Source organism: Neopelma chrysocephalum, unplaced genomic scaffold (assembly GCF_003984885.1).
Source record: "Neopelma chrysocephalum unplaced genomic scaffold, ASM398488v2 Primary Assembly neopelma1_253, whole genome shotgun sequence".
Classification (NCBI taxonomy): domain Eukaryota; kingdom Metazoa; phylum Chordata; class Aves; order Passeriformes; family Pipridae; genus Neopelma; species Neopelma chrysocephalum.
In genome coordinates this window covers 2,058,726-2,085,898 of record NW_020897915.1, presented here as the reverse complement: position 1 = coordinate 2,085,898, position 27,173 = coordinate 2,058,726, and the positions used below count along the sequence as shown (strand labels likewise).

The 27,173-nt window shown below is 48.0% G+C and overlaps 1 protein-coding gene and 1 long non-coding RNA gene across 2 annotated transcripts; one reads left to right on the top strand and one right to left on the bottom strand.

Annotated features, from left to right (window-relative positions):
• Positions 1–9,940: 9,940 nt before the first annotated feature.
• Positions 9,941–15,601, bottom strand: LOC113977726. Its single transcript, XR_003537403.1, has 3 exons — positions 15,052–15,601; positions 12,228–14,714; positions 9,941–11,681 (listed from the first exon to the last, which is right to left on the bottom strand). It is a non-coding gene; the product is annotated as an uncharacterized LOC113977726 (long non-coding RNA).
• Positions 15,602–18,472: 2,871 nt separating this feature from the next.
• Positions 18,473–26,935, top strand: TMX1 (thioredoxin related transmembrane protein 1). The gene is made up of 8 exons (XM_027704042.1): positions 18,473–18,643; positions 18,769–18,884; positions 19,878–19,923; positions 20,472–20,600; positions 23,215–23,260; positions 23,351–23,452; positions 23,774–23,843; positions 24,209–26,935. The coding sequence occupies exons 1-8, from the start codon at positions 18,603–18,605 to the stop codon at positions 24,385–24,387; spliced, it is 729 nt and encodes a 242-aa protein (XP_027559843.1). The 5' UTR covers positions 18,473–18,602; the 3' UTR covers positions 24,388–26,935.
• The last annotated feature ends 238 nt before the right edge of the window (positions 26,936–27,173 follow it).

Below are 27,173 nucleotides of genomic sequence, written 5' to 3'. Positions count from 1 at the left end.
GAGCCTGGGCTGTGGATTCCAAAGCCGGTCCAAGAGGATTTAAATGTCATGAAGTCCTGGAATGGTTTGGGTTGGAAGGGACCTTAAAGCCCATCTCGTTCCAACCCCTGCTGTGGGCAGAGATGCCTGCCACTATTCCAGGTTGCTCCAAGCCCCATCCAACCTGGAACACTTCCAGGGATTCAGAGGCAGCCACAGCTTCTCTGGGAAACCTGTGCCAGGGCCTCACCACCCTCCCAGCCAACAATTCCTTCCAATATCCCATCTCACCCTGCCCTCTGGCAGTGGGAAGCCATTCCCTGTGTCCTGTCCCTCCATCCCTTGTCCCCAGTCCCTCTCCAGCTCTCCTGGAGCCCCTTTAGGTACTGGAAGGGGCTCTCAGGTGTCCCTGGAGCCTTCTCTTCTCCAGGTGAACACCCCCAGCTCTTCCAGCCTGTCTCCAGAGCAGAGGGCCTCCAGCCCTTGGAGCATTTTCATATAAATCTGCAAGTAGTAATAATGGAGGCTGGGCCTGTGCTGGCTTGGGAACATAGAGCTTGGTCACACAGTGCTGGAGGCAATTCCAGGTTGGCTGTGTCATATCACTGGCACAGGTTGCCCAGAGAAGCTGTGGCTGCCCCTGGATCCCTGGAAGTGTCCAAGGCCAGGTTGGACAGGGCTTGGAGCAACCTGGGATAGCAGAAGATGTCCCTGCCCATGGCAGGGGGTTGGAACTGGGTGGGCTTTAAGATCCCTTCCAACCCAAACCATTCCATGATTCTGTGCCTCTGTGATCTCCAGGGAGAGGAGGTGGCTGGCACACAAGTCCCTGTGCCACACTCTGGGTCTTCCCTTCCTGCAAGGGGGGAACCCACCTCTGCTCTCACCAGCCCCTTCCAGGGGCATGAAATATCCCAAACACAAAAGTGTGAGGAAGATTAAGGGAGAAAAATGCATATTATTATGGCTGGGAGGAAAATACCAGCAGGGAGAGGAGGGGAAGGAATGAATCATTTTTGACAGATATCCCCACACTGCAAATGCTGTCTGGCCGTGGAAAAAAATCTTATAAGCTAAGGGGAGCCTCACTGGTTATCTAAACAGCTAGAGCAAAAATGGAAAAGCTTTCATAGAATCACAGACTGGTTTGGGTTGGAAGGGACCCTAAATCCCATCTTGTTCCAACCCCCTGCCATGAGCAGGGACAACTTCCACTATCCCAGGTTGCTTCAAGCCCCATCCAACCTGTCCTGGAACACTTCCAGGGATGGGGCAGCCACAGCTTCTCTGGGCAGCATCTTTGTTACATCCCATGGTGGCAAAGACTGAATCCCAAAAGCCTTAAAACTCAAACCATCCCCAAAGAGTGGTCTCTGGATCTGGATCTGTGAATACTGTGTCTCTCCACCTGCTGCTTCATGCAGAGGATTTATGGTTTTGGAAACACTTTACAAGTTCCCCTCATTTAGTCTGTATTTGAAAATGTTTTCCAAGGTCTGGTCTCTGTGGGACACTGACCTTGGCATGAAATGGCTTCAATCACCCTCACAGTGGCTTTCAAAAGAGTCCATTAATTCAATTTTTAGGGTGTTTCTTTAGCCCTGGTGAGGACCTTCTCTCCTGGTGCTCATTGCAGCTGTGGTTCTGCCTTTGTGAAGCACAAAAGCTGCCGGGGGACTGGAATACAACTCCTTAAATACCAATTAATGGTTGTCATTATCTACCCTTACATAAATAACCAGCTGTAGAATGACACAACTTTACAGTGTCTGTACAAGGTGTCCTGACTCACAGAGCAGCAGCAGGAAATAATAAATGCGAGAGAAAAATCTTTATCCAAGTAAGGAATAAATAAGACATTTGCCTTTTTGAAAGAGGATGACTCTGGAGGTAAGAAAGCTCTTCCAACACAACAGTTCCCAGGCATCAGTGACTCATTATATTTATAGGAGAAATTACTTTTCATAGCAAAATTCCAAGCTGCTACAGGAAGCTTTAATCTGCAGGCAAAGGAATATGGCAGAGACCCTGCTGCTGGTGGTTTTAATTCCTAAACATTGATCTATCCATCCATATTGGCACTTCCATGGGCTGCCAGCCTCAGCCTGCCTCCAGGGCACCTCAGCTGATCTCTTCCCAACTTTAAAAGTATATGGCAATATCTCCTGGCAAGGAAAAGTGTCCAGCAGAAGGTGTCATCCCCCAGGATGCTCTGGAAGGGCGGCAGGAAAAGCCAGAGCCAGGCAGAAGCCAGAGGTGGCTCTTCAGGGCCTGGTCAACATGCCTGAGGATTTTATAAGTGAAGGGAGGCTCTCAGGGAGCAGTGGCTCCTTCTCCATCCATATGGAGGATGTCTCCTGCCAAGTTCCCCTCCAAAATGGCCACTGCAGAGGGAAACAATTCAACTTCCAAAGGCTTTTTTTCCGGAAAGGTCCTTCCTTCCTTTAACACACGGCGGTGAGGACACGCGTTGCTCCTGGTTCCCCCCAAATTCTTCCCCAGCTCTCCACATCCCCCTCACGGCTCAGGGACATGGGGACCACAGGGATGGAGCACCCAGAGGGGCTGCCAGGCTGTGGGGACAGCAGCGTGTTGGGGACGTTGCGTAAGGCAGCCGCATTCCCGAGGAACCGTGCTCCCGAACTGCGCCAGATAAAAATATCCAGGGAATGCGCGTTGCTCTGACTGAATAAGCGCTGCTAAAACAGGAGAGTGCGCAAATCCCGTTTTAGCTGCTCCTTCCGAGCCTCCAGCCTCTCCCCCAGCAGGGCTGTCGCTGCTCATCCACGGTGGGACTGTGTCTCACGTGGTCCCCGAGTGCCACCCGTGTCCAGGGGGGTGATTTTTTTTGGTGGGATGTGGCTTTGCGCTCCCCGGAGTGGTGTGGAGAGCGAGGTTCAGGTGTCACTTCATTTGAGTTGATAAATTAGTATAAATTAGTATCAATAAATGATTCCAAGAGGTGTTTCAGGAGCTCCTTGGCTTGGAGGAAACTGGATGTGCCATTTTCCCACGTGCTGGTCAGTGGGAAATGATTGGCTCTGGTGCAGAGATTCCATATTTACGTTATAAAATCCTCCCTTGTGGGATATTACAGTAAAATCCATTTTTTTCTTTTATTGACGCCTTTCTGTCTGAAATCCCATCCTCCAGGACAGCTGCTGCCTGATGCAACTGTTAGACAAATTCTGCCATCCCTGCATGTAAAATCATGGAATGGTTTGGGTTGGAGAGGACCTTAAAGATCATCTTTTTCCACCCCCCTGCCATGGGCAGGGACATCTTCCACTAGCCCAGGTTGCTCCAAGCCCCATCCAGTCTGGCCTTGGACACTTCCAGGGATGGGGCAGCCACAGCTTCTCTGGGCAACCTGTGCCAGGGCCTCCCCACCCTCACAAGCCAGTGCTGGAGAGGAACCTGCCTGGAGGATGGAGGAGAACTGGGCAGTGACCATCACTCCTTTCAAATGAGTCTCCTCGAAGAGGACAAGCTGAGAGGTGACAGCACAGCTCATCCCACCCTGCCAGGTCATAGAATTACAGAATCATGAAATATCTTGAACTGGAAGGGACTCACAAGGATCATCCAGTCCAACTCCTGGCCCTACACAGGACACCCCAATGATCCCACCCTGTCCCTGAGAGTGTTGTCCAAACCCTCCTGGAGCTCTGGCAGCCTTGGGGCCGTGCCCACTGCCCTGGGGAGCCTGGTCAGTGCCCAACCAACCTCTGGGGGAAGAACCTTTTCCTGAGATCCAATCTAAACCTACCCTGGCACAGCTCCATGTCATTCCCTGGGGGATCAGAAAAGGGTCAGTGCTCTGGCCTGGGGATGAGCCACCTCGGCAGGCAGCTCAGCCACAGGGGCACGCTGAGAACAGGTTATTAATCCTTTTGTGCCCCGCAATAGGTGTCACTCCCCCGGTCCTTTCGCCCGTGTCCGCAGACAACAACAAAACCCTCGCGCATTGTTAACAGCTCATTAAAATTCCTCGGGAGCTGCCACTGCAGGCGGCTCCAATAGAGGCTGCTCGGGATGCTAAGCCAAATAATTTAAGTTATTCATGTCGGTGATCATGTAAACAAACTGTCAGACATCCAGATGCTCAGAGAAATATCCACGGACTGTAAAAGAGACGGGGCTCGGCACAAATTCATTTGTTAATCTGATTGTGCGAATAAAGTAAATGAGAGTGTTACAAGTGTATTCCCCAGGCCCGTGTTCTGCCGGATTAAGACGTGGTGATTTCGCTTCTTGGGTCACTGAGCAAATAGAGACGTGTCTTGGTGATCAACTGAACCAAAGCTGGGTGTGCACAGCCCCTTGTTTCCAAACCTGTAGGTCAAACGTGGGGTGAAATGGTGTTTGTTGTGGGGAGTAGGAAAAATGTTTGGGAAACAGCCATGGAAATTGAGTATGGAGGAAGTAGTGGCTTTGCAGCCCTCTCCTAAGATGCTGTGAGGGCTGGAGCACCTCTGCTCTGGAGACAGGATGAGAGGTCTGGGGTGTTCAACCTGGAGAAGAGAAGGCTCCAAGGAGACCTTAGAGCCCCTTCCAGTGCCTAAAGGGGCTCCAGGAGAACTGGAGAGGGACTTTGGACAAGGGATGGACAGACAGGACAAGGGGGAATGGTTTTAAACTAAAAGAGGAGAGATTTAGAACAGATAATTAGGAAGAAATTCCTGACTGTGAGGGTGGTGAGGCCCTGGCACAGGTTACCCAGAGAAGCTGTGGCTGCCCCATCCCTGGAAGTGTTCCAGGCCAGGATGGATGGGGCTTGGAGCAACGTGATCTAGTGGAAGGTGTCCCTGCCCATGGCAGGGGGATGGAATGAGATGATCTTTAAGGTCCCTTCCAACCCAAACCTGTCTGTGTTTCTATGTAGGGCCATTTTCCGTTGGAAAAAGCATATCCTGGATTTTAAGGCAGAGGCACCGTGCTGTGCAGCACTTTTGATCTGCCAGGCACAGGCTGGCAGTGGTTCCATGAGGGTGGAAGAACATCCCCCTCCCAGGTGTGTCCACCAGGTTCCATGTGAGGGATCATTTATCCCATCCCCTGGCAATCTCTTACAGTGATTCACAAGCTCCCATTAAAAATGTGCATCTTTTTTCCAGCTGGAATTTTTCAGACTCGAGCTCTCAGCCGTTGGGTATCATTATGCAGTGTTTTTATTAGATCAAAAAGGTCTCCAGCACATACCTCTTCCCCCTGGGAATGGCACAGTGGGATTGCACTGCCTCTGCATTGTCTGATGATGTGTGTGTATTAAAATCACTGTTTTTGTCTGAATTTCCAGACAGTTCTCTCTCAGGAGCCCCGTTTGGGGAAGATCAGAGAAACAGCCCTGCTGTTCATGGTGCACGTGGTTCATGTCTCCAGCTATCAGCTTAAGATCAGAGAATCCCGGGATGGTTTAGGTTGGAAGGGGCCTTAAACTCCATCTCGTTCCACCCTCCTGCCATGGGCAGGGACTCCTTCCATGTGTCCATGGTTGCTCCAAGCCCCATCCAACCTGGACTTGGACACTTCCAGGGATCCAGGGGCAGCCACAGCTTCTCTGGGCAACCTGTGCCAGGGCCTCCCCACCCTCACAGGAAGAATTTCTTCCCAATATCCCATCTAACCCTGCCCTCTAGCAGTGGGAAGCCATTTCCCCCTGTCCTCTCCCTCCAGGCCCTTGTCTAAAGCTCCTCTCCATCTTTCTTGTAGCTCCTTTCAGGTACAGGATGACCACAATAAGGTCCCCCTTAAGCCATCTCTTTTCCAGGTTGAACAATCCCAATTTTCTCAGCCTTTCCTCGTAGGAGAGATGCTCCATCCCTGTGATCAGGATGATGCTGTCACAGCAGGACAATATATGTGGTTTATTCCTCAGGTGTTCTCCCAGGACCTGCATAATTCCTTGCCTGTATGTGGTGTGTCCATTTGCAAAGTCTCCAGAAGTTTCCTTTCCATACTCTGCCTCCCCAGCTTTTGGCTTTCCCAAAGACTTTCCTCAGGGATGATGCAGGCACTTCACACGTCAGACTGTGGCCTGGGCTCACTGCTCCAGCAGTGGCTGGGAGCCCAGATTTCTTCAAAGGCTTCTGGAATTGCTGCATTGCCTCTTGGCAGCTTGAGTTCAGCCCCGGATCCCGATCCCATCTGGCTCTGTGGTGGGAACGTGGACGAGCCCATCTGCCCATCCTCACTGCAAGGGAATGTGGAGCAGGTGGAGGGGATGGGGTGGCACAGCATCCTGTCACAGCACAGGACAGCAGGCCTGGAGTGACACCGGGGCTGTACCTGCTGTGCCAGGGCACTGAGCATCCACAGGCTCCTGCATCCCCAATAATGGGGACACAGTCCTGTGTCTCTGGGTTGCTCCTACCCAGTGTTAAAAGTGGGTTTGGACAGCCCCAACCTCCATCTAAATCACTAAAATCTCCCAGGCAGCACTTTTCCAGGGATGGCCGTGCTTCCCCCTGGTGCTGCTTTCACAGGAGTGATCCCTGGCTCTGCACCAGCTCCACAGGGATATGATCCTTCACATCACTGGGTTGGAGAGGGATAGATTGTCTGTCTGCTCCAGTGCCACAGGGTTTGGGAAGCTCCTGCTGGTTGCCAGCTGGATGTGTGTGGGGTTTCTGCTCTGTCCATTGGCCTCTGGCCACAGGGATACAAGGGGAGAAGGTGAATGATCCCAGAGCTGGGATGGGAACCCGGCTGTGCCAGCACCAAGCTCCCTGTTGCCTTCCTGGGAATTGGGAGCAGCTTAGTGTTGGAAAAGCCCTCTGAGACCATCGAGTCCAACTGTTCCCCCAGCACTGCCAAGGCCACCACAAACCCATGTCCCCAAGTGCCACATCCACATGGCTTTTAAAGCTGCCCAGGGATGGGGACTCCACCACTGCCCTGGGCAGCCTGTTCCAATGTCTGACCACCCTGTTGGTGAAGAAATTTGTCCTCATATCACCAATTTAGTGACTTGAATAGAACAATTTAGATCAGTTTTACTTCATCTGTCCCCAACCCAATCAGGCCCCTTGGTCTCCCAGGGGTGTTTTGCCTTCGTGTGGCGTCGGCAAGGATTGTGCTGAAAGGATTTCGGTCACAGCCAACCTGAAAAGCAACCTCAGAATTGCAGCTGTGTTTTCCTTCTCGCTTGGGCTTTTGATTTTGTTCTGGGAGTTTTTTATAGCCTGACATTTTCCTATGTGACTAAAGAACCTTAAAAACAAAAGGGGGAGGAGATGGCACAGGCAGCAGCACAGGCTGTTGATCGAACCGTGATGACGAAGCCGTGCTCAAGCCCCAGCTGGAATTGTGGGTGTTCCAAGAGCACCCTAAAATCTTCTTTACCTCCTTTCCAGCGGCTCAGCACCAGATCTTCAACACCAGGTCAGCCCATGTCTTCAAAACCAGGAAGCTCTCTGGAGATCTCAGAGAGGAGATTGGGTCTGACCCCACCTCTGCTGCTGACAGTCTTTGGTCCCCGCCCTTCCCCTGCTCCTTTTCCCGTTGTTCATCCTGTACACAGGAGATCTTTGCATTCCCAACACCAGACACAGTCATTCCTTCACCCAGCAGCTCTCCAGCCACAGACTGGGAAGTGCCTGTCACTCAGACTGGACAGGGAGAGCACGCTGTGCCTGGGAATGTCACCACAGTTGGGACATCATCCTGAAAAGTCCTCTGTCCTCTGTCCATTACATAAATCACTTTAGAGCCTTTTCCCTGACCATTTTTTGGAGCAGAGCCAGGAGCATTTGGAGCCACATGGCCACCATGACCTCACACACACTGGCCCTTGCTCTCCTGACTTGTCTCCCCACCCCAGAGATAAGGAGATGGGATCCATCAGCCAGAGCTGCTGCTCACTGCCATTGTCTCATCCCAAAACCACAATAATGACTTCATTTCCAGTGGAATCCAATTCCTGCAGGAAGCGTTTTACTAGGATGGATTTTCTCTGTGGTTGCCCCACAGAGGCATTTTTAAGCTGTTCCCCCTTGTCCTGTCTCTCCAGACCCTTCTCCAAAGTCCCTCTCCAGCTTTCCTGGAGCCCCTTTAGGCACTGGAAGGGGCTCTCAGGTCTCCCCCGGAGCCTTCTCTTCTCCAGGTGAACCCCCCCAGCTCTCCCAGCCTGGCTCCAGAGCAGAGGGGCTCCAGCCCTTGGTGGTGGTTTGGTTCTCTAGGAAAACATCCTCAAACTGTCCCCTTTATTGTGCACTAAGAGCTGACTGTCAGCTCATACCTATTCAAGGCCAGGTTGGACAGGGCTTGGATCAAGCTGCTCCACTGGAAGGTGTCCCTGCCCATGGCAGGGGGTTGGAACGAGAAGACCTTTAATGTCCCTTCCAGCCCAAACCGCTCTGGGATTGTATGATTCTATAATTCTCTTACAAACTTGGTGAAATTGGCCCTTTTAAAGTGTTCAGGAGCTCCTGATCTGCACCAAATTTCTGCTGAAACACAACAAGCACTGTATGAATAAGACTTGGAGATGATTAAACCTGACTTATCATCCTGCACCCGGCAGACAGGCGAGGAGGAGACGCTGCCGCAGGAGACACGTTGGTGCAGGAGGCGCTTCCAGGAGGTGGTGGATTCCTGGGATTGCAGCTCAGGCACGAGCAGTTATGATGGATTTTGCTTGAGAGCAGAGTTCAGCTGTGAGGCAGTGACAGATCCCCTCCCTGCTCTCCCTGCGCTGTGTTTTGGTACCAGGAAAATGAAACAGTTTGTGTTTTATTGCCTGTTTGTTTGCTTCTCTGAAGGTACAGTTTGATTCTAAGGGCACACAGGGCTGTTGTTGATATGAGGAAAAACATAAATAAATGAAAATGAGAGGCAAGAAGGAGCCACAGGAAAAGCTGCTCCTTTGTGGACTCCTTTTATCGAAATTCCTTTTGTCTCTCCAGCCTCTGATTTAGATGTTTGATAGAACCCCCTGGGTCCCACTTTTCCCATGTTTGGTGTTTGACCTTCACGCTGTCCCCCATCACTTGTATCTTCTGCTCCTGAGAGATGGGAGCAGCAGCTCCAGGCTGGCATGTGGTGTCCAGGTCTGGGCTCCTCAGCAGAGGAAGGACATGGACCTGTTGGAAAGAGTCCAGAGGAGGCCATGGAGATGCTCCAAGGGCTGGAGCCCCTCTGCTCTGGAACCAGGCTGGGAGAGCTGGGGGGGTTCACCTGGAGAAGAGAAGGCTCCTGGGAGACCTGAGACCCCCTTCCAGGGCCTAAAGGGACTCCAGAAGAGCTGGAGAGGGACCTGGGGCAAGGGATGGAGTGACAGGACAAGGGGGAAATGGCTTCCCACTGCCAGAGGGCAGGGATAGATGGGATATTGGGAAGGAATTGTTGGGTGTGAGGGTGGTGAGGCCCTGGCACAGGTTTCCCAGAGAAGCTGTGGCTGCCCCTGGATCCCTGGAAGTGTTCCAGACCAGGTTGGATGGGGCTTGGAGCAACCTGGTTTAGTGGAAGGTGTCCCTGCCCGTGGCAGGGGAGTGGACAAGATGACCTTTAAAGGTCCCTTCTAACCCAAATCAGTGTGTGACTATGATATAACAACACGTCCCTATTCTTTTCCTTTGAATGCCAAAAAAAACCCCAAACAACCCATCATTTTCCAAACTAATTCTGCAGCAGAGACGGGATTGTTACCTGCAGGTCCTGCTGGAGCAGACTCCTAGGAAAGAAGCTTGTCCAATAAGCTTCCTTGGAAGGTTTCTCAATGACATTTTAAGGCAGAGGCAGGCAGGGAGCTGTGGGTGAAGGAACATTTTGCATAAGCCCACACAGCAGTTCCAGCGTGGGCAGGTCTTACAGGGCTCTTCACAGCAGGAATGTGGATAAATGTGTCAGAGAGAACACCCTCTGAGGAACAGGGGACAGAGCTCTTAGCACTGAATCACTAAACTCAATTATCCCCTGAAAACATATTAAAATGATTCTGTTTTTATTGCAAAGGGGTGAATTAATCCATATTTTTTTTTTAGTGAAAATAGGCTTCCATTTGAATTTACAGAGAACATAAAGAACAACCAACTCCTGCTCTGCAGGTCGATCAGTGTAACCCCTTGGGCACCAGTGACAGCGGTGGAGGAAGGTACAGAGTGACAAAAAAACCCTCCTGTGAGTGACCCAGCACGTCCACCCTTATCACAGCCTGTCCCTCACACTCCCTGGGGACTGGGACTGCAATTCCTGCAGTGCACAATTAGTTGTAAAAATAGCAGAAGTTTTTAGGAAACCTTACAAGCTGCCTGTGAGGATGAGTGTGGCCAATGCACACCCACTGTACAAAGGCAAAACCACGTGGCCATGAAAAGAAAATGTAAATAATAAAGTCCAGAGTGAGATCAAAACTCTTCCAGTCTCAGGGAATTTGGATTTGAAAGCTGCAAAGTTTCTGCCAACCTAATCCCAGCCCAGGAGAGCAAATGCCCATCAGCAATGGGGCTACTCAGAGAAGGTCTTTCCAGGGAGAGAAATGGGGAAGGGGTGTTAAATCCAAAATCCTGATGTGCTGTTCCTGCTCTTGTGAGCCTGACTCGGAGCCCCTCAGTGTCAATGAGCAGATATTTGGTTAGATATGATGGTTCCTTCTGGAAGAACAGTTTTGTTCTGTTGCTGTGCTTCTCTTTTTGCTGCAAAACAGAAAAGTCACAAGGAGAAATGTTCCCTTGTGCTCAAAGACAACTTTGGAAGCGCTGTCTCCCTTTCCAGCCTCACCAGGGTCAGGAGCCTCATCCTCTGCCTTGTTAGATGCTCTTGCTGCTGCTTCTGTGCTGCTCTGCTCGATTCTTTGATGCTGAGCTCTCCATTTGAGATGCCTTGCTTAAAGAAAAAATACCAGCCTGATTTAAAACCCTTTTTCCAATTAAGCAGCAGCGAGATTTCTGCCAAGAGCAGCCAGCCCGTCTCCTTCCGAGGGTGGAAAAGCTTCCAGGGCTCTGTTTGTGGCTCTGCCTGGTGCAGTGGGTTTGATCTCAACAGCAAGGATATGACTAGAAAGAGGTTGGCATCAGTGCCCACACAGGGCAGGCTGAAATAGATGGAACAGGGATGCAAAGAAAAGGAGGAGCGAGGTGATCCCCCCAAAGAACACCTGGATGCCTGGGGATATGTGGAAAATCTCCCTCTCACCCCATGGCCCTCCTGACTTTATCCAGGAAGATAATCTAATCTAATCTGATCTAATAATCCTCCAGAAGGTCATGACCTGCATCTGACCAGCATTATCTGATAGCAGTGAGGTAAAGGGCCTGTTACAGGTTAAGTTGTCTATCTGAAAGAATTATTTTTGGCTTCAAAAGCAACACCACTTCCCCACAGGCTTCCCAGAGAAATTCCTCCAGCCTCAGAGACTGCAGGGAACACAGAGGTTGGATCTTCACAGCCTGCACAAGGCAGGTGACTGGGAATGCATCCACATGGAGCCCTGGCCACAAAAAACACTTTCTGGTTCTTCTTGCCTGGTTCCAGCTTCTCGGGTTACACAGTCTTCCTTTTCCATGGTGACAGGGAAAATGCAAGGTGTGCTGACATCTCCCCTGCCTCATGGATTTTTAAGGATAGAAACTGGGCCTGAAGTGGAATGTTTTTATGGACTGAGAATAATGAGTTAAATATGGCCTATTTTTGTCTTGCCCTGTGCACGTAACGTCTGCTGGAGCTCCCAAATCAGCACAAAAATACCTGCCCAGACCTTCCTCCTGCAAAAAAAAGTGACATTTTACAAGAAAACACTTTTAATATCATTTTCCCTTCTATGTCTTTGGACACCCTCAGGCACAATCCTGTGCTGGCCCCCAGGCAACGGGTTTACTGTGACTAAAATGCAGCAAATGGGTTTCAGTCAGCACAATATTCGCTGTCTGCTGGAACCAAGAGCAACTTTCAGGGGTGGAAAATCAGCAGCTCAGAGTAAACCCGGAGCAAATAACTATTTGGAGGGCAGGAGATGGTCATTTTGTGCCTGGCTGTTGGGTGTGCAAGAGCACACACACGTGCTTTGCTCTGTGCTCTCTGGTTTGTGCCTGTTTTGCAGCAAAATGGTGTGAGCAGAGGGAGTGCCAGCACCTACATTTCTGGCTGCCCAGCATTTCCCACTGCAAGCCCCTGCTCCCGGTCTCCTCTCATCTTCCTGAGCTGAGATCTCGCCTGCTGATGTAATTCCAGGCTGCCTCAGAACAAATATTCTGGAAGGTTTCTGCCAAAATCAGTTGGAGGCTGGAGCCAGGGGAAAAGAGGAGGCTTACCTCATGCAATGCTGATTCTCCCCTGGGTTTCTCTGAGGTCGTCTCACTCTCCCCTGATTTTGATCAGGAACTGGGAGTTTGGTGGTTTGGCCCTTGCCTTTTTCAAATCCCGTGGCTGCTCTTGTGAAACAGGTGGGATGGTGGAAGAACTGGGATCCCAACCCTGGGATCTGAACAGTGGCCTCAAAATGAAGCAGCTTCTACGCTGAAAGGAGCTTCTGCCTCTGATGGGGCAGAAATGCTGTTTGTGGAGAACTGAAACAACAGAGTGGTGGATCAGCCCCTGGGAAAATGAGTAATCCCATATTCAACCCTGAATCCAGAGGAAGGAGGTCAGCACTACACAGGGGAGAGGGCTGAGGAGGAGCCTGCTTTTTAAATGCATGAATATTGAATTCCCTTGGTAGGGGAATTCCTCCCATTCAAAGAGTCAGGCAGAGGTCTGGAGGAAAATAAGGACATTCCTTTGCTAATTGTTTTTAAGATGTGATACCTGTGCTGTGAGGGGAGAGCCAGAGGATGGCAGGATGTGGGAGAGGGCAGGTGAGAGAGAACTCAGGAGATGGGATGGGGCTGGAGGAAGAGGGTTTGGAAAGAGAGGAGAGCAGAGGGATCGGCACTGGGTCAGTTATCAGCTTCTCTTTCCTGAAGTGTCAAACATGGAATTAGAAGAAATGAAGGTTTGAGGAGTCTGGGGTGTTAGCAAAGAGGGCAGAGGGGTTGGTGCAGGAGAAGTATTTAGAGCTGCTCAGCTCAGCCACCAGTGTGCTCTGGTTCCAGTGACAGGATGGGAGCTTTGACACTTCTCCCACACTTGTGTCCCAATCCCAAACCAAATCCCACCCAGAGGTGTCCCCAGACCAAAGAGGCAAAGAAGAAGAGGAAGAAGCAACTAACCAGGACGGCCTTGCAAGAGAATGAGGGGTGAATCCTCGAGGGAGCAGAATCTCTTTGACACAGCATTTGACATGGAAAAAGAGACAAAAACTATTTTGGGATAAGTGCACAAAAGAGTTAAAGCAAATGAACGAGACAATATTAATTGTCTGCAACACAATCTGCTTGACTTGTGGTTTATAAAGATCTCTCTCTCCTTTAGTTCCCATGGCAACTGTTGCGCAAAAACACACTTTTCCTAATCATCTCCACAGAGTTTAAAGCAATTTTGTAATCCAATCAAATGGAAAGGAGAGAATTTGTTTGGGCCTTGAGAAAGCTGCTACCTAACGAGCACACAGTGACGGGGAGAGACCAGACTCACAATTACAACCCCGGAGAGACACTTAATTACTGAATAATTAGCAGTTACTGGAGTTTCTTAGCACTGGGAGGAAAGGCTGAGAAGGGTTGTGAGGAGAAGGGCTGTTGTAATTCCGAGGTCTTCCAAGTGGCTTTCCAAAGTGGGAAGCAGCAAACCTTACCGTGCATTTTCTGCAGCTGACGCAAACCGCAGGCGGGCACGGGTTGTGTAACAGCAGGAGCTGAGGATGGGGAAGTCTTTGCTCACACTGAAGCTCCCAAAAACCTGAACCCCCAGGGATCTTCTGGACCCTGGGAGGCTTTGCCGGGACATCCCAGGTGCTGCAGAGCAGAAGGACTGGGCTGTTGGACGGGGATGTGCTTTCCAAGGGGGCTTTCTCCAAGCAGGACAGGGGGTTCTGCCGATCCTTCCCAACCATGTTCACAGGCACCAAGCCCAATCTGGCTCCTGGGAAGTCAGAGGCACCTCTGTGGGCTTCAGTTCAGGCAGATAGGATTGAATTATTTCCCATGAAAGACAGGATTTTTTCCTGTAGGGGGAAGAATTGATACCCAGATTGTCTTCCTGGAGTGAAATGCTGAGCTACAGAAAAGTGATTACCTCTTGATTTTTAGTCTTCTAACTCTTAAGCCCAGAAAACTGCTCTGAGTGAGATTTTAAATACCAGTTTTCCCTAAAGGATAAAGCCAGGAAACAGCATGGCAGAAGTGCTCACTCTAACTGGACAACTCATGAAATTCATAGACACTTGGTATTTTTATAACTCTAAACTTGATCAAATTGTGGTTGTGTGTTGGTTGGAAGGACTAAACTGACCACAAAGTCCCCTTTAGGAGACCTCTTAGGAAAACACCCTAAAAAAAATTAAGCTGGATCAGTTTTCCTTCCTGCAGCACTACGAGATGCATCCCTAGGCCTGCCTGGGGTTTTTTGGGACAGCCTGATTTCACCTTGGGCTTTAGGACGATGACTTCATGTCTCCTGCCTCATATGATCACCCTCAGGAAAGCTCTCTGCATAATCTCTTGGCTTTTCATAAATGCAGGAGCTATAAATGAGGTCAGGGCTCCAATGCTGTACCTCATCCAGGCACTGCAGAGCTTGGAATAATCACCTGGCCAGGCCTCTGCTCTCCTCAAGTGGTCCTTCAGAAGGTCAGACCTTGGGCTCCTGCTGCTCATCCGCCTGGTTTAGTGCTCAGCTCGTCCTCAGGGCACCTCAGGGCACTTCAAAAAGCAGGAAAAGAAGATGAATTATGTAAAAATAAAGCTGCTTCAACTGGTTCATGTTTCAAACAGAAATGAATATAGAAATTAATATAGAAATTAATTTAGAAGTGAATCAACGTTCTGCAAAAAACCCCCCCAGTGGGTCAATTTGTGTGCATTTTTTAATGTTTTTGACCACTTTGGATTGGATTTTGTAGAATTTGTTCATCTCTGTGGGTTTAACTTTGGGAAAAATGAGACATTCAAGCATTTCAGTCTTCCCCCCCGCCTCCATTTTCAGCTCAAAAGAAAACAAAGCCCAAAGGAAGCTGAGTCTTTTCCCTCCCACTCCTACCTGTGGGATCTGATTTTTCTGAGGTGCAGATGTCATCAGGAGAAGAATGATTTCTTGATTACACAGGCCTTTTTTGCTTCATCATCCTTCATCCCCTATCAAACCCCAACAGCTCCATGGACAGAAGAACACATCCCAGAATGGTTTGGGTTGGAAGGGACCTTAAAGACCATCTTCTTCCACCCCCCTGCCATGGGCAGGGACACCTTCCACTAGAGGAGGTTAAAATACTCCTAATTTCCCCTCTGTCAAACAATTATCTGGGCTTGTGCTTCAGCCTTTTCCTGTGCTCGCTCAAAATGGACAATTCTTTTCATGAAACTTAAACACACTTGGGATTTTTGCAACCCCAGTCTTGATCGAGCTGTGGTTGTGTGTTGGTGGGAAGGACTAAACCGACCACAAAATCCCCTTTATCTTGGAAAAACAACCTGAACTTGGACAAGGAAAAAGCCCTTCACATCTTGAAAAACGACACGGTGTCCCCAGCAGGAAATCCAGGTCGTTTCCAAGTGATAAGGATTTTCTTCCCTCACTCTTTCCCGTTTGGAAGCAGCCTCAACTCTGCCTCTGTGTGGCAGCGCTGGAAAAGAACACGGGGAAAAAAAAAAAGAAAGAAAGATGTGTTTATTTCTTAAGGTCACTTGGTTATTAAATTTCTTTATTCTGCTGTGAACCTTGAAATACCAGGGAGATATTTCTGCAGGCAGCTCGGGAGGGCTGAGGGGAATAGGCTGGAGGAAAAAATAACTAAAAGATACAGTTAGGGCCTAATTGTTCTCAAAACTTTACAAAGAAACAAGACAACGTCAATGTAACATTAATAACAGAGATAAAAAGTAACCCAGAGCAGCCATTACACTTAAAGTAATTCCTGGAAGCAAGTAGAGGGCGTATGAAGTCATCATTTTCAGGGTCTTTCAAGCTGTTCCCAAAGGGAGCTTGGTGTGCCTTTGAAGGAACCTTTTATTTACTGTGGTAAATTTATTTACACATGGTAACACAACACATTTTCATGCACTTATTCTTCATCACACCTCAAATGATCTGGATGCGTGCTGGTAATCACAGAGTTGTTTAGGTTGGAAAAGACCTTTAGGATCACTGAGTCTGGTGGTTAAACAGAGACAACTCCTTGTGTCTCACCTCATTACTGATGCTGAATGGAATATTCTTGGATTATCAATAACAAATTTCAAAAAATTCAATTATGACTCAAAAGGACCAGCAGAGGGCTGCAAGCAGTGATTTATTACTGAGCACTGAATCGATGAACAACAGGACTCATCAAGTCCTTAATGATGCCTTGGTGTTCTCCTACAGAAGGGAACATACACGTTGTACTATAGATAAGTTGCCAAAGTAAAATAAAATAAAAATTTATTCTTTTTCCTGCACTGCTCAAAGGCTGCTGCAGACCTCTGCCAAGGCTCGGGATTGTGGGATATGAAATTACGGGAAAGGGGCAGGGAAAGGAACGATCCAGGCAGGAAAAGGGAAGGTGACGTTATTACAGCTGATCCTGAGCAGGAGCTGGAGAAAAATTGGTGGGAGAGAAAGTTTGTGCATATGGAAAAAGAGATTCCTTTCCTGGAAAAGCCTAAGGTGCTGAGAGACAGAAGTGAGATAAGATGATAGTGGGATTTGTCTGCTTGTTACCAGTGTCCTTCTCCCTGACTTTTGCTTGAGAATTAAGTACTCAAGTGCTGTTACTTTCTGCCATAAGTAGCTAAAGACCATGGAATCATGGAATGGTTTGGGTTGGAAGGGACCTTAAAGATCATCTCGTCCCACCCCCTGCTATGGGCAGGGACACCTTCCACTAGACCAGGTTGCTCCAAGCCCCATCCAAGCTGGCCTTGAACACTTCCAGGGATCCAGGGGCAGCCACAGCTTCTTTGGGTAGGAGCAGGGATAACCTGTGGCTCTGCTCCACAACCCCGGGGTGATGCAGGGATTGGGATTTTCCTCAGAGGGGAATCCCTGAGGGCTGCCCTGGATGTGACAATCACAGGCACACTGACAGGTTGGGCAGAGAAGGGATTAAAAGCAGCCCCCTGGAGAAGGACTTGGAGGTGATGGTTGATGACAAATTCACCATGAGCTGGCAGTGTGCACTCTCAGCCCAGAAAGCCAATGGGATCCTGGGCTGTATCCAGAGGAGTGTGGGCACCAGGTTGAAAGAGGGGATTCTCCCTCTCTACTCTGCTCTGGTGAGACCCCACCCGGAATACTGTGCGCAGTTCTCGTGTCCCCAACATAAAAAAGACATGGAGCTGTTGGAGCAAGTCCAGAGGAGGCCATGAAGTTGTAAGAGAACTGGAGCACCTATCCTATAGACAGGCTGGGAGAGGTGGAGGCGTTCAGCCTGGGGAAGAGCAGGTTGTGTGGAGACCTCATAGACGCTTTCCAGTATCTGAAGTAGCCTGCAAGGCAGCTGGAGAAGGACTATTTCTCAGAAGCTGCAAGGACAGTGACTGTGTATCAGAAAGTGTGGCCAATAGGACTAGGAAAGTGATTGTCCCCCTGTGCTGGGCACTGGTGAGGCCACACCTCGAGTGTTGTGTCCAGTTCTGGGCCCCTCAATTAAAGAAGGACATTGAGGGGCTGGAACGTGTCCAGGGAAGGGAACGGAGCTGGGGAAGGATCTGGAGCACCAGGAGCAGCTGAGGGAGCTGGGGGGGCTCAGCCTGGGGAAAAGGAGGCTCAGGGGGGACCTTCTGGCTCTGCAACCCCCTGACAGGAGGGGGGAGCCGGGGGGGTTCGGGCTCTGCTCCCAGGGAACAAGGGACAGGAGGAGAGGGAACGGCCTCAAGCTGTGCCAGGGGAGGGTCAGGTTGGACATCAGGATGAATTTCTTTGCAGAAAGGGTGATTGGACATTGGAAGGGGCTGCCGAGGGAGGTTTGGAGTGCCCAGCCCTGGAGGTGTCCCAAGAAGGCCTGGATGTGGCACTCAGTGCTCCAGGCTGGGGGACAAGGGGGGCATCGGGCACAGGGGGGATCCACGGGCTGGGAGGGCTTTTCCAACCTCAGTGATCCTGTGACAAGGAGTAATGGGTAGAAATTGAAGGAGGAGAAACTCAGGATATTGGGAAGGAATCCTTGGCTGAGAGGGTGCTGAGGCCCTGGCACAGGCTGCCCAGAGAAGCTGTGGCTGGGCCTGGATCCCTGGAAGTGCTCCAGGCCCAGGCTGCACAGGGCTTGGAGCAACCCGGTCTAGTGGAAGGTGTCCCTGCCCACGGCAGGGGTGTTGGAATGAGATAATTAAAACCCGTTCTCACCCGCACCATTCCCGGATTCCCTGGGATTCACTGAGGGACTCCCGGACCCGCCTCCCCGCGCACGCGCGGCCCCTGAGGGCGGGGGGGGGGGCGTGTCCCGCGCTGACGCGGCGGGAAGGAGGGCGGAGCGGCCCAAGATGGCGGCGCTGGGGCGGCCGCGGGCCCCGCTGAGGGCCCCGCTGTGGGCTCCGCTCTGCGCTCCGCTCTGCCTGGCGCTGGCGGCCGCCGCGCTGGGCAAACCCAGCCCCGTGAAGGTGCTGTCGGACGGCATGTGGCGGGATCTGCTGGAGGGCGAGTGGATGGTGGAGTTGTGAGTGGGGCGGCGCTGGCGGGGCGGGGTGTGGGGTGCGGGGTGTTTGTGTGGTGTGTGTCTGTGTGTGTGTCTGGCGGGGTCTTTGGTGACAGGGTTGTGCTTTACCCCCCTTCAACGCACAGCTACGCCCCGTGGTGTCCCGCCTGCCAGAACCTGCAGCCGGAGTGGGAGAAGTTTGCCGAGTGGGGAGAGGACCTGGGGGTGAACGTGGCCAAAGTGGATGTGACGGAGCAGCCGGGTGAGAGGGGATGGAGGGGGCGGCGGGGGATGCTCAGCTCAGACAGTGGTGCTTATGGGAGATAAACTGAATTAATAGGGGATAACACGAGTCTTTAACTCATCTCCACCAAGAGTAGATTACTGTGTGGCTAAACACTGTAATTTTGCTTAATAAAGTCATGGAGTGGTTTGGGTTGGGAGGGACCTTGAAGATCGTGTTATTCCACCCTCCCTGCCATGGGCAGGGACACTTCCACTATCCCAGGTTGCTCCAACCCACGTCCAACCTGGCCTTGGACACTTCCAGGAATGAGGAATTCACCACCTCTCTGAGCAACCTGTGCCAGGGCCTCACCACCTTCACAGGCAGCAGACAGTCAGATAATAGATAAAATAGATAGAATAAATAAATTAGATAACCTATCATTCTCTTCTTGTATTATATTTTTTCTCTAGAGAAGTGGTTTGGAGGATTTCAGAAGATTTTTGGCCATACTTTTTGAGCAAAGCTGTGGCTTCAACCTTCCCTGTAGCAAGTCCCTCCCTTGGTTGGCAAAAGGGAGTGTAAAGAGTCTGCTTTCCCTCTGCTCCATCTCACTTATCTCTGTGGGATTTTAAACGTGATGTTCTCCATGCTGATCCCTTTCTCCAAAGTCACAGAGTTTTTGAAACTTGCCTCACTTGGGTTATTTTCTTCAAGGTTTTTGGGGGTTGCAGATCACGTGGGGAAAGGAGAGAGTCTCTCTCTTAGGAGCTACAACCAAAACAGTCAAACAGAGCAGTTACCCCTGGACATCTCTTTTTTTTCACCATGGAAAAACTTCCTTGCTGTTTGTCCAGGGACAAATTTCTTTTAGGCCACGTGTACTATGATAGGCACAAGGTTGTGTTTTATTGCATATAAAGGTTGATACCTGGGGGTGCCACTGCCTGTATTTTGATTTATAATAACATTTCTTGCCTTTTCTTACACAAATCTTATACTTTTCTCAAAATACCTGTTTTCCTACAGGATTAAGCGGCCGTTTTATCATCACAGCTCTTCCTACCATCTATCAGTAAGTACTGAGTGCAACAGGATTTTTTGGAGGAGATTAGACATTTTTTTTCCTAATTTTTTGGGACAAATAAAAGAGATTTATTATGCTCTTTAAGAATGGGAGTTACTTTTCATTTACCCAACCACTCTCCTACCTTCTGTGACCTTATAATACTGCCAGATGATTTCTTTTCCTTTCCCTTCAGGCCTTATTTATTCTGTCTTTTCGTGGGTGTTTCTGTTTTGCAATCGTGTCTCTGTAGGTTGATCTTTAATGCAGCTGTGTGGCAAGTGCTTTAGGAAGATCATTATCTTTTTTCTTTATGGAATCACAGCCTAAAGCCAGCCAAGATATTCGTGGGGTCAGTATTCTGGGAGTAACTTGTAATTGAGGCGTTTGGAAAAGATTTTAGAGGCAATATCAACTAAAGAATTAAAACTGACTAAGTAATTAAATATATATAAAAATAGACAAGGTGGTGGGAGGGAATTTGTTGAGTGGAAGCAAATGCTCCATGCTTGAACCATATAAAAGAAAGGATTTTTTTTGTTGTTGTTGATTTACAGCTGCAAAGATGGAGAGTTCAGGAGGTACCAGGGTGCAAGAACTAAAACCGACTTCATTAACTTCATCAACGACCAGGAGTGGAAATCTATTGAACCAGTGTCCTCGTGGTTTGGTCCTTCCTCTTTCCTGTAAGTTTTGGGTTGGTTTTTGTCAGAATTTGTTGCCACACGTGCTGGGAGGGGCCCCGAGGTGTGTCACACCTGCTGCTGCCTCCGTGGGAGCAGCTCCGTGCTGGAATGTGAACCTGGTGGGTGAGTGTCCTGCCTCTTCCTCAGCTCTGGAAGGGTTGGCACCGTAACAGAGGTGACCTGAGCGTTGTCACCGTGGCAGAGATGTCTTGAGCATTGTTATCATGGCAGAGGTGACCTGAGCATTGTCACTGTAGCAGAGGTGTTTCCAGCATTGTCACTGTAGCAGAGGTGTTTCCAGCATTGTCACCACAGCAGAGGTGACCTGAACATTGGCACCATGGCAGAAATGTTCCCAGCACTGTCATCATAAGCAGAGGTGTCCTCAGCATTGTCACTGTGGCAGAGATGTCCTGAAGGTTTTCCTCATGGCAAAGGTGACCTGAATATTGTCATCAGAGCAGGGGTGACCTGATTATAGCAGAGATGTCACCATGGCAGAGATGACCTGAGCATTATCATTATAGCAGAGGTGTTCCCAGCATTGTCATCATAGCAGAGGTGTCCTCAGCATTGTCACTGTGGCAGAGATGTCCTGAACGTTGTCGTCGTGGCAGAGGTGACCTGAATATTGTCATCAGAGCAGGGGTGACCTGATTGTTGCCATTATAGCAGAGATGTCACCATGGCAGAGGTGACCTGAGCATTGTCATTATAGCAGAGGTGTCCCCAGCATTGTCATCATGGCAGAGGTGACCTGATCATTGTCATTATAGCAGAGGTGTCCCCAGCATTGTCACCATGGCAGAGATGTCCCCATCATTGTCATCAGAGCAGAGGTGACCTGAGCATTGTCATCATGGCAAAGGTGACCTGATTGTTGTCATTATAACAGAGGTATCCCCAGCATTGTCATCATGGCAGAGGTTACCTGATTGTTGTCATTATAACATGGGTGTCCCCAGCATTGTCACCATAGCAGAGGTGACTTGAGCATTGTCACCATGGCAGAGATGTCCCCAGCATTGTTGTCATGGCAGAGGTGACCTGAATATTGTCATCAGAGCAGAGGTCACCTAAACATGGTCATCAGAGAAGAGATGTCCCCAGCATTGTCATCACGGCAGAGGTGACCTGGGCATTGTCACCATGGCAGAGATGTCCTGAGCAAGGTTTACTTTAAGGCTTAAAATAGCTCTAGGTGACTGTGTTGTTTTATTAAAGTCTTGTAGGTGACTTGCTGACGCTTGAAGTTGCTTATGAGGCAGTGAGATGCTTTGTCCATCAAAATTCTAGGAATTTTCTTTCCTTCCTGTATCTGAAGGGACCTACAAGGATGCTGGAGAGGGATTCTCCATCAGGAACTGTAGTGACAGGGCAAGGAGTAATGGGTTCAAACTGAAAAAAGGGGGAATTTAGGTTGGATATTGAGAAGAAATTCCTGGCTGTGAGAGTGGTGAGGCCTTGGCACACTTGTCCAGAGAAGCTGTGGCTGCTCCTGGATCCCTGGAAGTGTTCCAGGCCAGGTTGGAAGGGGCTTGGAGCAACCTGGGCTAGTGGAAGGTGTCCCTGCCCATGGCAGGGGGTGGAACTGGATGGTCTTTAAAACCCTTTCCAACCCCAACCATTCTGGGATTCTAAATGAGCAATAAAAAAAGTGGGAAATAATGTAGCAACATAGTTGTAAATATGAGCTGTTGTTTAAAACAATGTATCTGTAGCAAAGTTAAAAGCAGGTCGAAGAGTGAAGGTTTCTTTGTTAAAGGAAAAGTGAAGGCTGAGAAGAAACACTGTCTTTGGAATTGTTTCAAGTTTGGGGGCTTTGAGGGGCTTTGAGTTGTTGCTGCATGTGCTGTGTGGTGGTGTCAAAGTAGTTGAGACACTGAGTGACAAAGCACGCTGGGGACACCATTGGTTGAGGCAAATGAACCCAATTGTTCATGATTTTTCCTCTTTTAACGTTCGTTTTATGAAGTGTCTGAAAATTTACATGTTCTAGGAAGGTTGGCATTGTTACTTTGTGTAGCAGCACTCACAGTGCTGTTTGAATCTTCAAACTGAATGGTTGTTCTCCAACAAAATACTATCCCACACCAAGGAATGTGTGAAACGGGGTATTAATTTAGGATTACCAAGTTTTCTATTATTTTTTATATTCAGACACTAAACTTAAATGTGTCTGAAGATCTCTCAGTTCTTCCATAACCTGATTTTTTTTAATAGCTTAATTTTTGGTTTTAATAAAATCTCCCAGTGCTTCATTCCTAACGTCTTGAACAGAATTCCAGCTGGCTCCTCATACTCTGTTGGTCCAAATGTCACTTAAAACATAAAAGTAACTTGAAATTAATGTGCCAGCAGATCCAGGTTGAGGAAGTTTGTGAATTTGTAGCAGTCTGTATGTGGAAGATTATACAAACTAATACCAAAAGTAGCTGGATGGGAAAGGGGTTTATTGAAGTAAAGACAAAACAGAAAATATAAATGAATTGTTAGAAGGGAAACCAGACAGGGGCATGAAGTTCAGTGTGGGAATAAGTTAGGGAATTCAGAATATACAGGTTTGGGACTGACTTAAAGATGTTTTCAGTTTCTTTTCTCTGCTTTGCTCCAGGATGAGCAGCATGTCAGCTTTGTTCCAGTTGTCCATGTGGATCAGGGTATGTGCTTACATCTCTCATCTCATTTTATCTTAGCAGACATGGTATTCAGCTGTTCTTGGAATGATTCTCTTGTCTTTTATTCCATAGCATGGCCATGGTTATTTAACAGAAAATCTTGGAATACCGGTCTGGGGCTCCTATGCTATTTTTGGGTTGGCAACTCTGTTCTCAGGACTGATACTGGGACTGGTAAGTGAAGCATTTGGAACAGATTGTGACCACTGTGTGTTACACTTGTGCTGCCTTCAGTGGTTAACAGTTGTTTTTGGGAAACACTGAGCTGGAACACAGGGATGGGGGAGCAGGATGAAGCCCCCATAATCCAAGGGGGAACAGTCAGTGACCTGCTGCACCCCTGAGACACACACACAGGGGTGGGGCTGGGTGGGATCCACGCCAGGGTAGCATTAAGTAAATGGTTGGACTTGATCTTAAAAGTCTCTTTTCCAACCCAGATGATTCCATGTGCGAAATGTTTGGAGGTTTCACCTTTGATTCCTTTGGTTTCAGATGATGGTGTTCCTGGCTGACTGTATCTGCCCCTCCAAAAGGCACAGACCAGCACAGTACCCTCAGTCAAGTAAGCCCCCTGTAAACTTCTAATTCAATTTGGTAAATCTATTAAATATAGATTTTATCTATAAATATTGGTGCAGAACTTGTGCCTGCAGGACCCGAGACCGAGCGCGGGGCTTTGCGCCTGTGATTGACGCTTTGCTGGTTGCCCTTGGGGTTGTAGTGGGTTTGCATTTAGCTAAACTTTTAAAGAACTTTTTTTTGGGGAGATAGAAAAATGCTTTTAGAGCATTTTCATACCTGCAAGACATGAAATTCCACGTGGGCAGGGAGGGAAGAGTTTTGAGTGGAGCTCCCCGTGATCGCCCGTGATGCTAAAAAATCTTCATGGTGTTTATTTGTATGTGCATGTTTCCCTTTCTCCTTAAGGAAAACTGTCTCCAGAGGCAGGTGAGCTGCTGAAAAAGCTGGATGAAGAGCAAGAAGCAGACGAGGAAGATAACTCAGATGATGAAATGGAGGGTAAAGAGGTGTCCAACAGAGACTCGTCACCGAGGGCTGTGAGGCAGCGCCTGGCAAAAACGGCTGCTCCACTGGATAAATCTTAGCTGGATTTGTGAGCAGGATTAGTGTTTGAGTCATCAACTCAAAGGGAGATAAATGTCAAATCCTTCAGCTTGAAGAGAAGAATGACTCCTGTCTTGGTAATGTGGATGCATTTCGTGAAGTCAGACAAAAAAAAAAAAATAGAGGCATCTTTGGCATCAGGTATTTAAAAGTAAAACTTGCTGTTGCAAATGGCTGGAACTTCTCCTGCCTGAGTGCAGGGAAGTGCCAAGAAATCATTGATGTGGCTCCTGGAACGACTTGTTCTCTAGGGATTATTTTTTACCAGAATGTAAACCAGTGGACTTGTTGCATGAGGGGAACATTAGCAAGGAAAATGCACTAATCTGTTTGCTGTCAAGGTATTCAAAAAGGGTTCTCAGTCTAAATCTTACCTAGTTGTGCTCCGAAGAAATGCTGAGGGGAGAAAAGTTCCTTCAGTTATGGGACATGTCCCAGGCTTTTTATGTGACAAAAACTGCTTTTTGCTACGACAATGAGAGCTACAAACCCCCAGGTTTTTGTCTTACAGGAGATGATGGCACAAGCCCTCTGTAGCAGGATTCTCTGGCTGACCAGAAACCTGCTATTGGCATCATTTTTCTTTTAGAAAAGGCTGTAGAAAACTAGATGAACTTCTTGGCAAAGTAGTTCTCTTGAAAAAAAAAAAATCACAAATAATAGCACCATGAAATCTTGTTTGTGACTCCAGGTGGGAATAGTTTACATGCAGGGTCCTCTGGGTAAATCCTCTCCACTCTCCCTGCTGGATGGCAGAAGGACTCTGGCTCATTTTTAATACATTATCAGTGATTTCTACTTAATCAAATTTTACTGCAAAATCCAGGCAGGCATTACCTGGCCTGAAGTTGAAATAACAGCTTTCTAATTTCTTCTACAGAAACATTTTTTTTTCCCTGTTTTCACAAAACCATTTTTTGAACCATATACTTTAATTTTTTCCTCCAAAAAATGTAGTTTACTGTTTTCTGTATGGTATTTGTTTTCACTCTGTATGGAAATAAAAAGAATGCACATGCCCATTGGACCAGTGTTATCTTGTAAAGAATTTTCCATATTCTTTTAATTTCCAAAGTATTTGCAAGGGAAGGGTTACCCTAAAACTGAGCATGTTTAGATTTTTTTTAAATTTTTTTTTTTACAAACCTGTTCTTTCTGGTTTGTTTTTTTGTTTGTTTGGTTTTTTTGTTTGTAGTTAGTTGGTGGGGTTTTTTTTTAAATTGTTTTTCTGAGTGGGTTTGCAGGACTGGCAGTTGATAAATCTGTGTCAATAGTAAACTTGGGTTTGAGGATTAACCCAGCAAACGTAGAAATGCTGTGAAATGATAGAAATGATATTTTCCCTGCAGCTCTAAATCCCTGCTCCCCCAGTGAGGGTTAAGAAGGCAAACAAGGAGCTTGTAACGAACAAGGAATATTGGGAAATCCAATATTTGGAGCTCCAGCAGGTGAATCAGCTCATAAATAGTTAAGAACATGTAATAATGGGGGTTTTTTGTCAGTCTTGATCACTCCTTTGTAAGGTGCATTTTAAGTGTATGTGATAAATCATAACTCATGGCAAAAAAGTGATTTAGTTATCCAAATATCTCAGTGAATCTTCCAAATTGAGATGAATGAGTTGTTATGTCTTGGATCTTCCTCCTTTGACTTTTTCCCTGGTTTTTTTTTTCCCCTTTCCTGAATGTTGGAGCTCTGGAATGACATCAGTGCTGGGTTGTGTGTTTGGAAGATGGAACTGATGTTTGAAAGAGTCCTTTGGGTTAAAATATGAGAGCTCCTGTCATTTTTTTTTCTTTTTTTTTTAAGATAAAACTTTTCCTGGTGTTGGGACAGAGACCACTGTGTGCCAGAAATGCCTTCGAGGTGTTGGGCTTGTGGGGTTGCCTTAAATTCTCTGAAAGTTTAGATTTTAGCCTCTGTAAATAAAGCAATAAATCCATGATCTACTAAGGAGAACCAGTAGCACTGTCTCTGATAAATGGTGTATTTTTTTAGTTTGGAGAGGGCTTGAGAAGGCAGGACACAGAAATGCTGTAGCTGTTTTTAAGAAATTAAGCTAAAAGCTGAACTATATGTGCTGGCTGCACTTGGGATATATTTACATGTAGCTTTTATAGGTGCAGGGTTTTCTAATTTTTTTCACTTCCAGTGAAACTTTGTTCAATATACAGAGTATATGCTGATAACTTTGAGTTGGAAAAGAACAACCAGCCTTTTCTTTGTCATGCTGTACTTGTAGACTCCTGGTTGAACAAGAACTCCCAGCACTAATTTACCTTTTGCCTTTGCACACTCTTCTCACTGCCCTCCCTGCCTCAGGCAAGCAACCAAATCCCAAACCTGCCTCTTAGGGGTAAGTGTTCCCAGTTGCTGGAATCCAGCCTCTGTGTGTAACTTCTGCAAGCATTATCTGTAGGCAGCCTGGGTTTGCTGCTCCCTGTAGATCTTCCCATTCATCTTTTGCATAATGTTGTGCTTTTGTCCTGTGAATATTGAAGTTTTTTGCTGTCTTTTTTTTTAAAAAATCTCTATTCCAAAGATGTTTACTGAGGCTGAGTGAAGATTGCAATGTAACACAAGTATAAGAGCCTGTCCTTTGTGTGTACTGATGATGCTTGAAAACCAGTTTGAGCCTGTTTCATTCCAGAAGGAATTAATTACCTGTAACAAGACTTTTTTTTTTTTTTAAAATGTTTCGGAGAGTCTTCAAGTAAAAAAATAACCACCAGCTTTGGATTCCTGTGTTTGTGTCTTCTTTTTTCAA

Bases quoted from the DNA above. Each gene is read 5' to 3' on its own strand.
- TMX1 (XM_027704042.1), top strand. From the start codon at position 18,603: ATGTGGCGGGATCTGCTGGAGGGCGAGTGGATGGTGGAGTT. The intron at 18,885-19,877 runs GTGAGAGGGGAT...GTTTTCCTACAG, and splicing joins GGATGTGACGGAGCAGCCGG to GATTAAGCGGCCGTTTTATC. The intron at 20,601-23,214 runs GTAAGTTTTGGG...GCTTTGCTCCAG, and splicing joins TTTGGTCCTTCCTCTTTCCT to GATGAGCAGCATGTCAGCTT.